Consider the following 15,594-nt stretch of genomic DNA (forward strand, 5'->3'; position numbering starts at 1 on the left):
TTTATTGCCATTGTTTGAGAACGGGTTCACAAACTAAGAATTTTACTTGGTGCAATCGTGCAACATAAAACACATAACACAGAATAGGTAATAAAATGAGCTGTAACGGAGCTATCAGATCTTGTTATTGTTCATGTGCCTGATGGCCGAAGGGAAAAAACTGTTCAGGTGGCGGGAGGTGTGGGTCTGGATGGACCGTAGTTTCCTGCCTGAGGGGAGAGGGGAGAATAATTTGTGGCCAGGGTGAGAAGAGTCAGCTGTGATCCGACCCACACGCCTCCTGGTCCTGGAGGAGAGCAGGTCCTGGAGGGATGTGAGCCTTCAGCCAATAACCTTCTCAGCAGCACGTACGATGCGCTGCAGTCGATGCTTGTCGAACCACACGGTGATGGAGGAGGTGAGGATGGACTCGATGATGGCTGAGTAGAACTGCACCATCATTTCGGTCGGCACCTTCAGTTTCCTCAGCTGCCGCAGGAAGAACATCCTCTGCTGGGCCTTCTTGATGAGGGAGCTGATGGTCGGCTTCCACTTGAGGTCATGGGTGATGGTGGTGCCCAAGAAACAGAAGGAGTCCATGATGGAGACGGGGGTATTTTTAAGAATCTGCTGCAAAAATGTGAGTCTCTCACGAGTTTTTTCTTTAACTGAACTTGCGGGCCACCAAAGTGGGCCCGTAAAAACGAGGGGATCTAAAATGGAACCTTGGGGGACACGACTAGTAGAACTAAAGACGTTAAACAAATGATTACTGACTGCATCTAAAGTAAACCCTACAGCAACACCTTAGTTTAATGAATCACATGACAAAAAAATTGTAACTGACAAAAAGGAGAGAACTTAAAGGGGTGCCTTGAGGAACGCCTCTGTTAATCACAAGTTTGGACCCCAGTGTTCTGTTTACTACGAAAGTTAAAACATCAATACAAGGATCTGCCAATATGTTTATAGTCGTTCAAGTTCCTCTATACAACAGGAGCACTCTAGTGTTTTTAGGAATTTGCTGAAAACAAGTTTTGAACTGAACTCTGTGGCCGGAATGGTGTCACTGGGCCCCCAGTTGAAAATAACTGGTGTAACCCCTCAATCAAGTTTAGATGCAGTCCTGCAAATTAATGGTGATGTAGATCTAAAACAAACACAATTCTATAAGTTCCTGACTCTCTCCTCTGCTGATGTGTTATAAATATGAAGTGTTATAAATATGGGAGCCTCGGCGAGGACAATGCACAACCGTCAGGCCTGTGAGATTAGAGTGAGGGATTCAAACGGGGAGGTATGAACGCGAGATATTCTGAGAACAAAGAGTGGTTGAGGACTGATGCATGCACACAAAATGAGCATCTCCATGGCAACCTCAGGGTCAGTGGGGAAAGCAAAGAGCCTCGAGCTGCATCGCTGTCTTGAAGTGTGAGCGATGCCACCAACAATATTAAAACACGAGTCAATAAGAGGAGTAGAAACATATTATTGTATGAAACACAGACATAACCGAGGAGTAGTAAGATGTAGTATCAGCTGTGTGAATAGTGAAAAGAGTTACACAACAGTCGACGTAGGCGTTTCAAGTGAGAAAATGGCTTGGCCCTCTTTGCTCGGCAGTGGGAGACGTGAGCGGCATGGGGCTGAGCTCACCTACCTTTAGGCACTGCCGGTCCCAACAAGCACTGCAGTAAAACAATCACAGTGCATTGTTGTATTCTATACTCCTCAACTTGCTACTATTGCCTTTTTATCAATAATGTGTTCACTCGATACAGAGAGGTTTGCACAATGTTACATATGCTTTCTAGGTTACAAAACAAATTAAATTATAACAAATAGTGTCTAAATAAAACAATGTTTGTAGACTTGTTAAAGAACATAACAGAAAAATATACATACAAAAGTGTGGCAACATTTGTTTTAAATATGCTTAAGTGAGAAAGAAAAATAAGTTTAGGTTTGAACAAAAACTTTCCAACTGGTGTGTTAGAACCCCGGCCAGCCAGGGATCTAGTCATCCCTTCTTACGTCATTCAGTCAACATGATTTCTCCTTTTTTAATCCCTCTTCTTTGCACTGGAGCAGCTCAGAGCAGTCAGTCCTTGAAATTATATATATTTTTATATTACACAAAAAGAACTTTTGTCTAAAAATCTTACACATAATTCTGAGTCAGCTCCATATTTACACCTCAGCAAGTCTTGACATATTTTCTCAAACCTGATCCTAATCTTTAAAAAAACCTTTTACGTAACAACCTCCTCACTACTTCACAGGCCTCAGGTAGAAAAATAAGCTTAGAAAAAAAACGGTGGTCTTGTTCGCAACACTGGAGGATCATGTGATGTATCAGCTAGTTTGTTTTTGCTCACACAAATAAAGATATGTCTGTTCTGGCAAAAGAGTGATGATGTTCCTTTTCATCATCAGGAATACTGTAGTGGAGTGAAAATGTTTAAATAAGACATTTAGTTTGTTGAAATAAGTAGAACAAGTCAGTGAAAAAGCTTACTGCCATGTCACATGTTAAGCAGGGGGATTTGCCAGATGAGGATGGTAGAGGTGTTGTCCTCATGGCGGGACTGTTTGGTCTTTTTGTTCACCCTGCGGTGGCCCAAGCCTCCAGACACCACCAGCAGAGAGCTGACGTCCACTTTGCTGGCCCGCCGTCCCCTCCGGTGGTGGGTGGGATCATGGAGGACGTCATAAAGGGCTCCGTCCTCAGGCCCGTGCTCCAAGGAGCTTTGGGATTGCGCCAAAGAGCCGCAAGACGAAGAGGACAGGGAGTCCTGGAGAGCCATGGTGGTGCAGCCTGCATCTCCCAGCCAGACCCCTTGGCCCTGAGGCAGGGTCGAAGCTGACTCTGCGGCCTCTCCGTCCTCTGGCGCAGTTACCTGGGCTGAGGCTGAGGAGGCGGGGGACAGGGAGCCCGTGGGACCGTTACAGACAGCTGCAGCCACAGTGAGGAACTTGACAGGTCCACTGTGAGCGTGCAAGGACACCATGCCCCGACCTAAACACACAGATAAATGTTACAGATTGACTCACCGGACACAACTTAGGGTGCATCTTCTACATCACACAATGCACTGCAGCATACTGAGCCTAATATATTGCTTACTGCAGAGACAATAACAAACAATAAGTCATTGGCAGTCCTTTATACAGTAAAACATTGAGTCAAAACGTACATGACAGGTGGCTGGCATAAAAATGAGATCTGATCATACAATACACATGTGTACATATCCATATACAGCAGTGGTCCCCAACCTTTTTGAAGCTACGGACCGGTCAACGCTTGAAAATTTGTCCCACGGACCAGGGGGTTATTTTTTTTAATGGTATTTTTATTTATTTATTTATAAAAAAAAATTTTGTCATAAAGAAATACAATCATGTGTGCTTACGGACTGTATCCCTGCAGACTGTATTGATCTATATTGATATATAATGTATATATTGTGTTTTTTATGTTGATTTAATAATTTAAAAAAAATTTATAATAAAAATTAAAAAAATAATAATAATATTTTTTTATTTCTTGTGCGGCCCGGTACCAATCGGTCCACTGATATACAGTACAGTAGTACCTTAGTTTTTGATATCAATATGTTTGAAAGGGTCAGTTGAAAATGCAACACGTATGAAAATATGAATAATTCTACAATTGGAAACAATATAATTTCAATTATTCCGTTGCAGACACACAAAAAATGTCCCAAAAAAACATATTACAGATAAATAAAGACAGTACCTTTGCAATGTGTTGGATTCAGTGACACTATGGAAACAGTGACTCTACGGCTTGAGACTGAGTCACCACCATGTGTTTAATCATACTAAAACCAAGACAGTGTATGAAAACCAAGACTTTTTTTTTTTTACAGATTGTTACCGATTGAGTAAAAACAAATGTGTCATGAAATTCCTATAAAAACAGAAAGGGTCAAATTGAATAAACTCTGCTTCTTCCTACTCCATTTCGAACATGTTGTAATGACAAACTGGAAATATCTATTGTGCCTTTTTGTAATTGTAAATAAACCAACACCATTACCTTATTTTTTGTAAATTTTTTGCATCCATGTTTTTACTTAAAGGGGAACTGTACTTTTTTTGGAATTTTGCCCAAGGTTCACAATCATTATGAGAGACAAGAAGACAAAAGTTTTTTTGTTTTTTTTCTGCTTTCAAACTTACAAATTGGCTCGTTCTTGGTGGCTCGCAATGCAGCTAATGGGAACAATCAATTCTACCTCTTACTCATTTTAAAAATGCATTCCAAAAACATCAACAACACTTTATTTACGTTCCAGACGTGCGCTGCTATGTAAACGGAAATAATCGGCTGAAGAATTAGTTCCGGCAATGATTAAAATGAACACAATACAGTAAATATTGTACATATGACATATTGTTATGATTGTGTCTGTTATTATATATAGACTTGCAGTGTGTAAATAAAATGTTGATGGAGGGTTTTGTGAGTTGTTTTAGAGGGCTTTGAAGGCTACAATGGTGACTCCCATTAGCAGCAGCTTCCAAGCGTTTTTTTTATCATCTTTAAAATCCCACGCCCCCAAAAAAAGACATGTGTGTTCTTGTCTCTCATAATGATTGTGAACGGTAGGCAAAATTCTCCAAAAAGTGAAGTTCCCCTTTAAGTATAACGGAGAATAGGGCCTACTGTGGAAATACACATATTTTCTGGAGGTGTGTTACCTGTGACCTTGGGGATTCCCTGTAGTCTAGGGACCGAGAGTGCCACGGTCACACCCAGGTTGGTTCCAACTAGCAGCATACCATGGCAAACCAACAAACTGCTCACTGACACTCTCTGGCTACCTGTAAGAGGGACAACACAATAAAAGTGTGACGCCCATCAAACACCATTGGAATGAACTGTAACAAAGATTTTGAGGCCAGGGCCAGTGTGCATTTTTACTTTAGTCAGGGAGTGTTCAAACGGCCTGCCAACATTTTTATTTTGGAGTGTCAAACATCACCCACATAATGAAATCATACAGTTTTACAGAAAACTGCTCATTAATGGAGGAGATACAATTTGAGTGGCTGGATAGCTCAATGGTTTCTGACCAAGGCGGCTATGGTTCAAATTCCAGTCAGGGCGTATGCTGTGCATTATTATTGTTTTTAATAAAATACTAGATTTGTATCATTATAATTATAGCATGTTTGTACGTAATACACTCTGGCCCCTGGACAAACGTAAGGAACCATGCTTTAATCCATGTGCTGTTTCATGATTGTCCATGGAAAAGCAAGCTACAGTAAAGTGTTGCATTAGGGAGGTGCATCTTGTGGAATGTTTCTGCAGTGATGAGGTTCTCTTCCCCAAGGCAACGCTAACAAGAACCGGAATAAAACATACAGTAGCTCCTTTCAAGCCTTGAATTGCGCCGTTATGGATTGCAAAGAGTTACACAAACAAACACAGCAGTGTTACATAACAGAATGACTGAAGCGTAACGCTGTAATTAAGCAATGAGCACCGTCTCTATTCATGAAAGCTTGCGGTTGCTGTAAGAGGACAATGTGACTTGTCAGCGTCCAGCTTAGTCACAAATGTCCGTGACACAACTTTGCACACTAAAAGTCAAGAGAGTTAAGTTAAGAGCACCGTTCATATAGCAAAGCAATAAAATCTGGCTTTTTGACAGATTGTGTGAATGGAAATTGACTCCAGATATGAGCTTTGTCAGGTCTACAAATATCTATACAGACATTTTTACCATCTGTCCTTATGATCCTAAGAAAAAAACTAGAGCAATGTGGGGGGCAAGGTTTTGTGAGCCACTACGGCTCTAACTGCTTGATTTGAAATCCTCTTGGGCTTTGGAAAATATGACTGCCAGTCCCCTTGCACACATTACATGAGGCACACCCAGCACTAGATAGGCAGCCAGGTAGACACTCATGTCTCTAAGGACCAGTTAAATAAGGACAGACAATCCTGGCCACATGTGCTTCTGATGAGGGCCCGCACGAGCAGAAAAACACACTGCCTTGCTCAATTTCCCCCTTTCATAATAGTTGGAGCTCCCCACCCAGAGGGTGAACTAAAATAAATCCAGAGTGAACATCCACACGGGCCTTGATCCTACAGCAGAGCACCACTTTGATCTGCACTTAGCCCCGACAAGCAACAGCAGGAGGGAGTAAATCTCACACATTACAATAACACACTATAGCAGCCATGCAGTCACAATATGAATAAACAGCACCATGTGGTCAATCTTTCTGCCTGGGGTTCCTTTAAGTTAGCTCGACTTTAAGCTGAAGATGTGACCTGTCTACTTTTTTACGTTTTCACTTTTTAATCGGGGAGCCAGTTAGCCTTGTTTCCACCACGCAGTACAGTTTGGTTTTAGTTAGGTATTGTCTCCACAGTAGGACTACCAAGGTTGAAAACGCTGGTCAATCTTTGATTATAATAATGGAAATTGAATCTCTTCTCAGGGTGAAAGTGTCACAATCACATTTATTTACATTACATAAAAGGTTTTAAGATTTTTTTTTAATCTGTCAAAACAATAAAACATATACACAGGATAAAAAAACCAATACAGCTTGGAAGGCTGTCCGGCAATCAGGACACACCTGTCCCTGGTTGCCAATTAGGATGCTTTTTATGCCAACCATGTCCTCTGGACTAGGCAGGATCATTGTGCTTTGTAACTTGTCATGCAGCATGGCTTTCCCTATGCTTTCCGTGTCGAGTTCCTTTTGTGCACTTCCCTGCTGCACTATTTTGTTGTGCTTAACCTAATAAAAGGGTTTTTACCTGCACTTTGCCTGTTGTCTTTGCATCCTGGGGTCCAGACCAACAATGATCAAAACAGACCGTAACATTTGATTACATTTCAAATCAAATTATTTGACTTTATAGGTTAAGTGATCTGAATAAATTGGAACACTTTTTGGAACTCTTTTCATTGTGGCACTGACAACAAACGATGAAACTGGACACACTTCAGTCTGTTGATCAGAAAATAATCATTTCAATGAAACAACAGGAATGAATTATTAGAATATAACATTTCTTTTGCAATTACAAGTCACAACTAAACAATGGATACATTGCATTATTGTGCCCTCTTTACTGTCTTAAGGTACCTTAAACACGTTTTCCACAGTGAGCTGAACTAAACTACAGCGTCTGATTTACACAAAACCCTGAAAATCCCTATATTACAAAGTCCTATGCAGACTTCCTGCAGATCGCTTAGAAACACCAGCATTGTAAATGATGTCAGTAATGACACAATGGTATTGTAAATGACAAGCTGTAGGTATTATTTATTGACTCCCCCGATGTTGATCTCTCATTAAGCCACGCATGGCTGCCTATTTAGGTCAAAAAGCAGCAGACAAAGACGGCCTGCTACACCCGAACACAGCAGCCAAACTGCCACCATCAAAGTGCAAGCTTTCCTACAAACATTCAGACTTCAGTAAGGCAAATCGTCTTTTGCAATTCTATGCACTATACCTACTCTTGTATGAACTGCACTGAATTATTAGAAAGTATTGGCTGTGAAAATGACTGCTATTATAGGATATTATGTCAAAGTGCTTCAACTGCAATGTTAAGAACCTCCAGACAGAAATGAAAGGGTTTAGTAGGCTAAAATTGTTCCAACATGTACGAACATGAGAAGGACAAATTCAAAGTGCCAAGCAATCACACAGAAGATGACGACGCCCTGATGTCCTGATATCCCTAATATGTTCTTTATACTCAAATAATTTCATAATAATTCCCTTGAGGTAAAATAATAATGTCAACATGATAGATACAATTTCAGCACAGACTGCATATTTAAAAGTCGACAAGCTCCACTTTTTTAAAAATTTTTTTATTTAGACTAAATTTCTTTATAGGAAATACTGATATATGAATACTAGATAAATTCAAACTTTCGGACTTACAAAATCATTACCAACTGTGTAGAGGTACAGAATGATTTTAACATAGCCGTAATATTCTCTTAATGTATTCACACCAAAGCTGTCAAACAATTAAACATTTTTAATCAGAATAATCAGGTTTGCAGAGCATTCATTTTGATTATCACAATAAATATTTTCTTTGAAATGTATTAATTGTGTTTCGTTTTGCATAAGCAGAGACTCAAGAAAGAACTGAATATATATATATATATATATATATATATATATATTATATATATATATATATATGTATATATATATATATATATATACTAAACGTGTTTATTAAACACCTTTACCACCATGTTCATGTTAACAAAACCATGCATGCTTTTCTAAATAAACATTTCTCCACATTAATGTGGACCTTAATAATACTTTGTCAGTCGACTGTTTCGTTATGGTTTTTGTTCTGACATTTCCCATTGAAAGAGCCAACGTACTGTTTAGACTGTTTGTGTGCTTCTGCCGTCTGTCACTACTACATCATTTGCCCATTTGTGTATGCACTACAGTAACACTACTTGGACAACCTGCCCATAATGTGCTGCCAGATACGTTACAGGGATTTTTGAGTCATTCTGCACTGCAGATGGATTAATTTTGTTAAATATAATCAGATCATTAATGATTATGGATTAATGTATTAAATCATTAAATTAAAAACAAATGTTTGACTGAGTTTTAAAGCATATACAATTTCCAGAAGTAAAATCACATATCAAATGTTACTTCTTTTTTTTAATTTTTTTTACCTCCAAACAAGATGCACACAAAGAAGAAAACAACACAAAATATCAGTCAAATAAGTATGGATAAATCTATTAACATAAAGCCAAAGACAACTATACTCAGAGCCACATGATTGCCCCCAAAAAGATATGAGTAGAAAAAGCTTATTAGTTTTCCACATGGCATTTTAATCCAGGTTGAATTAAAAATCAGTCTCTTTTTAAGGAAAGTTCTTGAAATTGTGTAGAACAATGTTTGTCTAAGCTTCTCCAATTTGAGGGAATAAAGAATACAGGTGCTACTCCAAAAATTGAATATCCTGCAAACGTCCATTCATTTCAGCAATTCAACTTCAAATGTGAAACTAATGTGTGAAATAAAGTAATTACATGCAAAGAGAGATATGCCAAGCCTTTGTTTGTCATAATTTTCATGGTCATGGCTGACAGTTTTTGAGTTTTTCTGCGATTTTCAATTTGAAGTTTACATAAACTGTCAACCAATCAAAATGATATAAAAAAAAGGCTCTAAATATCTTGAGATGCATATTATGATCTTATTTTATATATCAGAATGACACTTGCATTGCTGGATTAAAGGAACCTTTACATATCATTCAAGTTTTTGGAGTTTCACCTGTATCTCTAATCCAGCGGGTAAGGCAGGGAGGCGTTGTTGCTTTCCAATATAACACAATGAGTCTTCTAGCCAACAAAGTAGTGAATGCTACATGATTCTTTTTTGAATTTGTTGAAGGAAGATGACCGAGGGGCTACCCAAATTGTCCACTTAGAGGATTTGGTTCTATCTTTTCACAAATTACCAAAGACAAAGTATTAAACATGTATCTCCAATAGCTGCACAAAACATATGTATCAAGTTAGCTGAGACTGTTGACACTGGTCGAATAATTTAGATATTACGTCATACATCTTAGCTAGTCGGACATTGGTATAATAAGTACAATGTGTTAACGTGCACTGAATAAAGGCTATGTCTGGGACAAATAGAAATAATGTTACTTTTAACTGATAAGTCAGTTCTATGGTTGTCGTCACTTTTTTTGCCATCACCAGAACTCAAAAATCTTAAAAAAAAAAAAAGAAGATTTTTTTCTATCTAGATTGCTAAACTGAGGTCCAAAAGACTACACTTGATAGCGTTAGTTCAACTTCAAAGTGTTTTTGCAACCTTTTGAGTCATATTTTTCATTTTTGTTTGCATTTCGTACAACTTTTGGGGTGCTTAAATCTAAAGGCTCCACTGTAACTAAGTACTGTAAATAAGTTAACATTAAGAAAAAAATAGGGTTGCATATCAATGACCCATTCCTCTTTTTCTTGCAGCAATCCCTAAAGTACTCTAATTATACCAGTTGATGCACAGGCAGCACATTTCTACGTCTCATTCTGGTCTGCTGGAGCGGCTTGTGGTGATAAATCCTCTGCAAAGCATTCTGGAAAAGTGGAGATAAGAATAAACCCAGAGGAGCAAAGCTCTGCATGTGTGGTATAGTCTGTCACAGAACCAGCTTCCGCTTAAGTTGGATGGATCTTATTAGCCAACACAGGCGCTGAGCTCCCATTGCAGACTGCTTTTATCATTCACATCTGTCTGAAGGAGAGGCCTACCACTTGTAACTCTAAACACTGGCTATCACTTGGAGGTCACCACTGTATCAGGTGAACACGGGAGCATTGCTTCAAGTAAACTGACTTTTTTTCTTCAGAAATATAAATCCCACTATAGTTAAGTGATCTGTTTTCTTTGCAGTCATAGGTATGAGGAGGTCGCTTTTTTAGCAGTTGGATATGAACCTCCCACCGGAGCACTGCATACCAATCTTACAAAACTCTGCACTTTATGGCTTGTGATATTACATTTATGTCCTAATAAATGCTGCTTGAGGTAAAAGGAATGCCAGATGTGCAAAGCGAGCCCCAGAAAACTGCCAACTTCTTTGAGGCAGATCGTGTTACCATCCAGCGAACTGGCCCAGTGACACAACTGGTGCTGATGCTGAGGGCGGGGATGATAGTGGAGAATTAAGGGTAACCATTTGAGGTACTAATATGTTGTCATCATAAGTAGACATATAAAATGTGAGACAAAGCATTACTCGATGTTACTCAGTTGAATCACACAAACATGTGTAATCTCCTCTCATTCTTTCAGGATGTGTGTTTTTGGGTGAAGGCTGATGTAACACAGCGGACTACAAGAGCCAAAGCAGCAGCAGGCTTTTTCGGATGACTTCAGAATAGGACGTTTGCCGTGCTGATGTTTAATTTGAATTGCCGTGATCGTGGTCAGCAATACAATAGCGGCAAACTGTCCTCTCCTCTTCCTGCACTGTGACGACACCAGTAAGACAGTAAGCGGAGATACAAATGACAAAAACACAGGCTGGGGGAAGTACCGACATCTATCATATTTGCTTCCCACATTCAAAAGTACAACCTTTCATAGTGACTGTGTGGGATGGCTTACATAAGCACAGAACGAAGGAGAGCCATTAAGGTATACGACATAAGGAAGGTGAATTGCTCCTTAAAGAAGGGACTCAAATGCTCACATTAATTGATGATATACTGGGGTTTTATAGTACAATATCTACCGAGTAGTTTATATCCATGCATATGTTTTTTATACTTCTGACAATTTTTTAAGACAGGCTGCTACCAAAGCACCATTACATTCAAGGGCCTTATTTTGCTCATTTCAGAAGGCTTTTAAAATTATATTGAAAAATGTAGTGAGGAACTGTAATACGTTTTTTTAGTGCTCTCCAATGATTAGTTTTGTTTTTTTTCCAGATTAATCACACTTTAGAATTCGGATTAATCAGGGTGTATTTTAAAGTGTAATTTACCATTTGAAGTCTCCTTACTCATCTTTGCTCTGGTGTATGCATTTTTTTTTCATTAATTTGATATTTTTTGTGATTAATCGCGTGAGCAAATGCATTACATTTGATAGCCCTGTTTTTTTAGAAAAATAATCCATAAATCTCAAATTCTATACAGGTTAAATCTGTGTTCGTCTCCTCTTGGCCAACATGCTCAATTCCGTAGTCTCCTCCTTGTCCAAACCTACACTGTCGCAATTAGTCAGGGGTCAAAGGTGGGCTCCAGCTCGTAGCAGCAAGGAGACAAACACTCTTAATCTCTATGTGCTAATGTTTATCAGCAAGTAGAAGAGGAATTAGATAATGGATATGATGAAATAAGAGGAATATTGGATAATTTTGTGTTGAGCTGTGATTTGTTGAAAAACAGCTGTCTGTGAAATTGCAAGATCAGAGGAGCAGTGACAGTGAAGCAGGTTTTTAGACATTTCCAAGAAAAAGCGACAAATGGTACTGAGCAGCAGTCAAAGGTTACCACTAGACAACCCTTAAAGGTGCTGTTTGTAACTTCTTCACAGTAACATTTTTCAAAACAAAAAATATATCAAGAACACCACCGGCTAGCTTATGTTACCATTAGTGGTTTAACAGAACATATTTGTTTTACAATTGGTTATATTTTTCACAATTACACAGTTTATGAAATACACAATTTTACTGGCCCGAATAAAATTATTGGCGATTACGGCGGTCACTTAGCCGGTCTCGTCAACACATACTGTACGTGCAGGGAGTGCATGGACACATACAAAAACAGTTCAAGAGAAGCAATGAACAATTTGCTTACTTGGACAACGTAAGCAGTATACCCTGCCAGGGTATACTGTGTAAAATACATTGGAAAGTTGACGCCCTCTTGGCATATGTGTAAATGTTGCAAACATCCCCTTTAGGTTGTCATACATGGACTTCTTTACTTTGTGACGTGACAAAATCAAAAGATCTGGATTAAATCTTATGAAGTTCTCGTACCCAACAGTTCCCGAGATCTGGGAGTGGTATATACAAATTGAACCAGGGATAAACAAACCTCATGATATGGTACTTTATACACCAATTTAAACATTTACGTAAGTCTTTAAAGTTCCAGTAGAGTGTAAAAACAAGTTGCGTCTATATTGAAGCTATTATCACATGTATCTAATTTATTACACCAAAAAGACTTCCAAAGTTTGCTGATAAATAGATATGATCAAAATAGTATCAATCTCACTCAGATTCCCATGCTGACAAGGAACAGATAAGGAAGCCAGTCACATTATCTGTGACGTAGTGTTAGGAACCAGATCCTTTCCCCATCAACAACAATTCTAATCAAGCAGACTTTGTGAGAGCCAACAATGATTACTTTGGGAAAAATTATGATTCAGAACCTTATATTTTTGATCCCGAACATAGAGGATGAGCAATAGGTATTAGAAGCCAAGTGAAGTGCTAAATGGATGCCGTGTTATTGAAACATTATAGCATCTGCAGCATTGCTGGGTGCTAAACATACAAACTAACCATAATAAAACAAACACTACGGTGATAGTTCCACTATTGCTAAGATGCCGACGGACGGGATGCTCACATAATGACGATGAAGATTCAATCATAATCGTCACGTAGGGTTAAAAAAAGTTGTGAAAGTCGACCAGCCTCTTGGTCCATGGCCACATTTGTCTACTAGCAGGTGAAAGATGCATGAGTTATAATCTAGAATTTACTTTTAGCAATTTTGACACGAAGCAGACGCAGCCACTGGTTTAGTGTGGCAACAAAAGCAATATCAACTAGCATTAGCTCACTGCTATCAATGCGCTGCTAAAATAGGCCGCCTGCGTTAGCGCTTATAATAACAATATCACTCATATTTGGTTCATTGTCAGGTCACGACATGTATTGTTATTGGTTTATGGATGTTTCTTAGAGGGTAAAATGGGCGCAATAGAGGACCCTCGATTTGTTGACTCAACTTAACTATTTATTTACAATTTCAAATCAATAAAAAAAGCCAAACGTACGTGTTCTTGTCTTGAATTGTGAATGATAAACACAACATCTCTTTCCAATTTTTGCGAATGATAAACAGCACATCTCTTTCCAATTTTTGCGTATTTCCATTATGACTGATCTAATAACATGGTCAGAGTGCAGAAGCGTTACTACAATGACGTAGAATCTCCGGAAATTGCCGAAGATATTCAGAACGGAAAGTCCACCAACTAGTTGGCGCTCTCCATTAGAACAGTGCCACATTTTACAGAAAAAATGAGTTGTTTCGGTCCTATCATGTGGGTCAGACTTTCTTTTGAGGTAACTTTAAAAACAGGCCTTGTGAGGTCAAATGTTTTTGGTGCGTCACTATGAATAGAGACCAAATGAAAGGTTACTGGTTCAGTGTTTAGACTGAAAGGGGTGTACGACAAACCTGCGATGACAGGAGTCACCTTCACTGACATGTAATGTAAAATGTCTAAAAAACACCAACAATACTCCATTTAAATCTCGTGACCTGCATATTTAACCAAGTAATAGCGATATTGTTATTATAAGTGCTAATGCAGACAAACTACTTTTAGCGACGCCATGATCACAGAGAGGTAACTTGCTTATGCAGCTATTGACATACTGAGCTGCTGCCGCATCACCTCTAAGTCTGTAAACGTTAGTTTGAGATTATAAATGTATAGTAGAAGGTTGTTGCTATAAACTGAGAAGTTGGTCAACTTTGACATTAAATTTAAATGGTGAGAAGGACATGAAAAAACGCTTGTTTGCGTCACTTTTTTAATTTTTTTACCTGCGGGAGGATTATGATTAATTCTTCATCTAAACGGGAAGATATGAACATCCCATCAATTGACGTCTTAGTGAGAGCCGACATTGTACAGTAAGTGTTTGTTTTATTATGTTCGTACTTTGTATTTCTTGTTTAGCCCTTAGCAATAAAGCTACACGATGCATAGTGTTTCACTAAAGCTTGACCTGTTTAGGACAGATCTTCTAAAACTTGTAGCTCATCCTCCATTTATTCAGGCTCCAAAATATAGGGTTCTGAATCATTATTTTCCCCAAATAGTCTTTGTTGTCTCTCATGAAGTCTACCATGATTAGTAGTAGTGTTGTTGTTGATGGAAATAGCGAAGGTTGTGGTGTAATACGCCGCTATATGTTTGAAATGACCAAAATACGTAAATATTACATGTTATTATGAATGTGCCTGTCACTACATAACATATATACTTACAGCGTGTATTAGAGTTGTACGGTATACCGGTCCTAATAAAGTATCGCGGTACTAATCAATTGAAATCGGTATTATATTACCTTTGAAAAGTACCGGTACTGTTCTTTCATCTGAATGCCGCTGTGCGGCGGTGACTACAGAGCCGAGGCGCATGTTGCAGAGTGTGTGAAAACACACACACAAAGTACATACAAGCAGTGGTGGGGAAGAATTGCAAAAAACGGTAATTCTACTGGTTAATAAAGAGGGTGTGTGAAGTGCAATATGGAAGTATTTTGGGCTTCAAAACTAACAATAAAGGTGACGCTTTAAACAGGGAGGCACCGCGCTGCAAATGCTGTAGTAAACCTTTCCTGCTTGTCGGTTCCCAGACCGTGGATGAGGAGCGCAGGGGAGACGTTCCCTCCAGGGCCGATATTTTGTCGTGGGTAACACCCTTCACTTTACCTTTACTCCACTCTTCGGTTAGAATGAAGAGGCTGTCGATTAGTTGCAACTTGGTCACATTATTTATAATTTCCACAGGGCACAACCGGACATCCATCCATTTTCTACCGCTTGTCCCTTTTGGGGTCGCTGGACCCTAACTCAGCTGCATTCGGGCGGTAGGCGGGGTATACCCTGGACAAGTCGCCACCTCATCGCAGGGCACAACCGGACATGCAAAATACTATTAACACTCCTGCACATACGGCCGCTACCTCTCCCTACTTGTCCACTCACTCCACATACTGCCATTCTTAAAGGAGCACACACACAC

General features: G+C 39.1%; 1 protein-coding gene across 4 annotated transcripts in view; it reads right to left on the minus strand.

Annotated features, from left to right (window-relative positions):
• Nucleotides 1–839: 839 nt before the first annotated feature.
• LOC133646519 (rho guanine nucleotide exchange factor 10-like) overlaps nucleotides 840–15,594 on the minus strand; it is a 121,316-nt gene continuing 106,561 nt past the window's right edge. For 2 of the 4 annotated variants that reach the window (XM_062041964.1, XM_062041962.1), the window contains 2 exons: nucleotides 4,711–4,833; nucleotides 840–2,998 (listed from right to left, as the gene is read on the minus strand). In XM_062041964.1, the coding sequence (XP_061897948.1) occupies nucleotides 2,505–2,998; nucleotides 4,711–4,833 (617 nt within the window). In that variant the 3' untranslated portion in view covers nucleotides 840–2,504. The remainder of the gene's footprint in view (nucleotides 2,999–4,710; nucleotides 4,834–15,594) is intronic. The other 2 variants (XM_062041965.1, XM_062041963.1) reach the window with 1 other exon arrangement.

This window comes from Entelurus aequoreus, linkage group LG03 (assembly GCF_033978785.1).
Source record: "Entelurus aequoreus isolate RoL-2023_Sb linkage group LG03, RoL_Eaeq_v1.1, whole genome shotgun sequence".
Taxonomy (NCBI): domain Eukaryota; kingdom Metazoa; phylum Chordata; class Actinopteri; order Syngnathiformes; family Syngnathidae; genus Entelurus; species Entelurus aequoreus.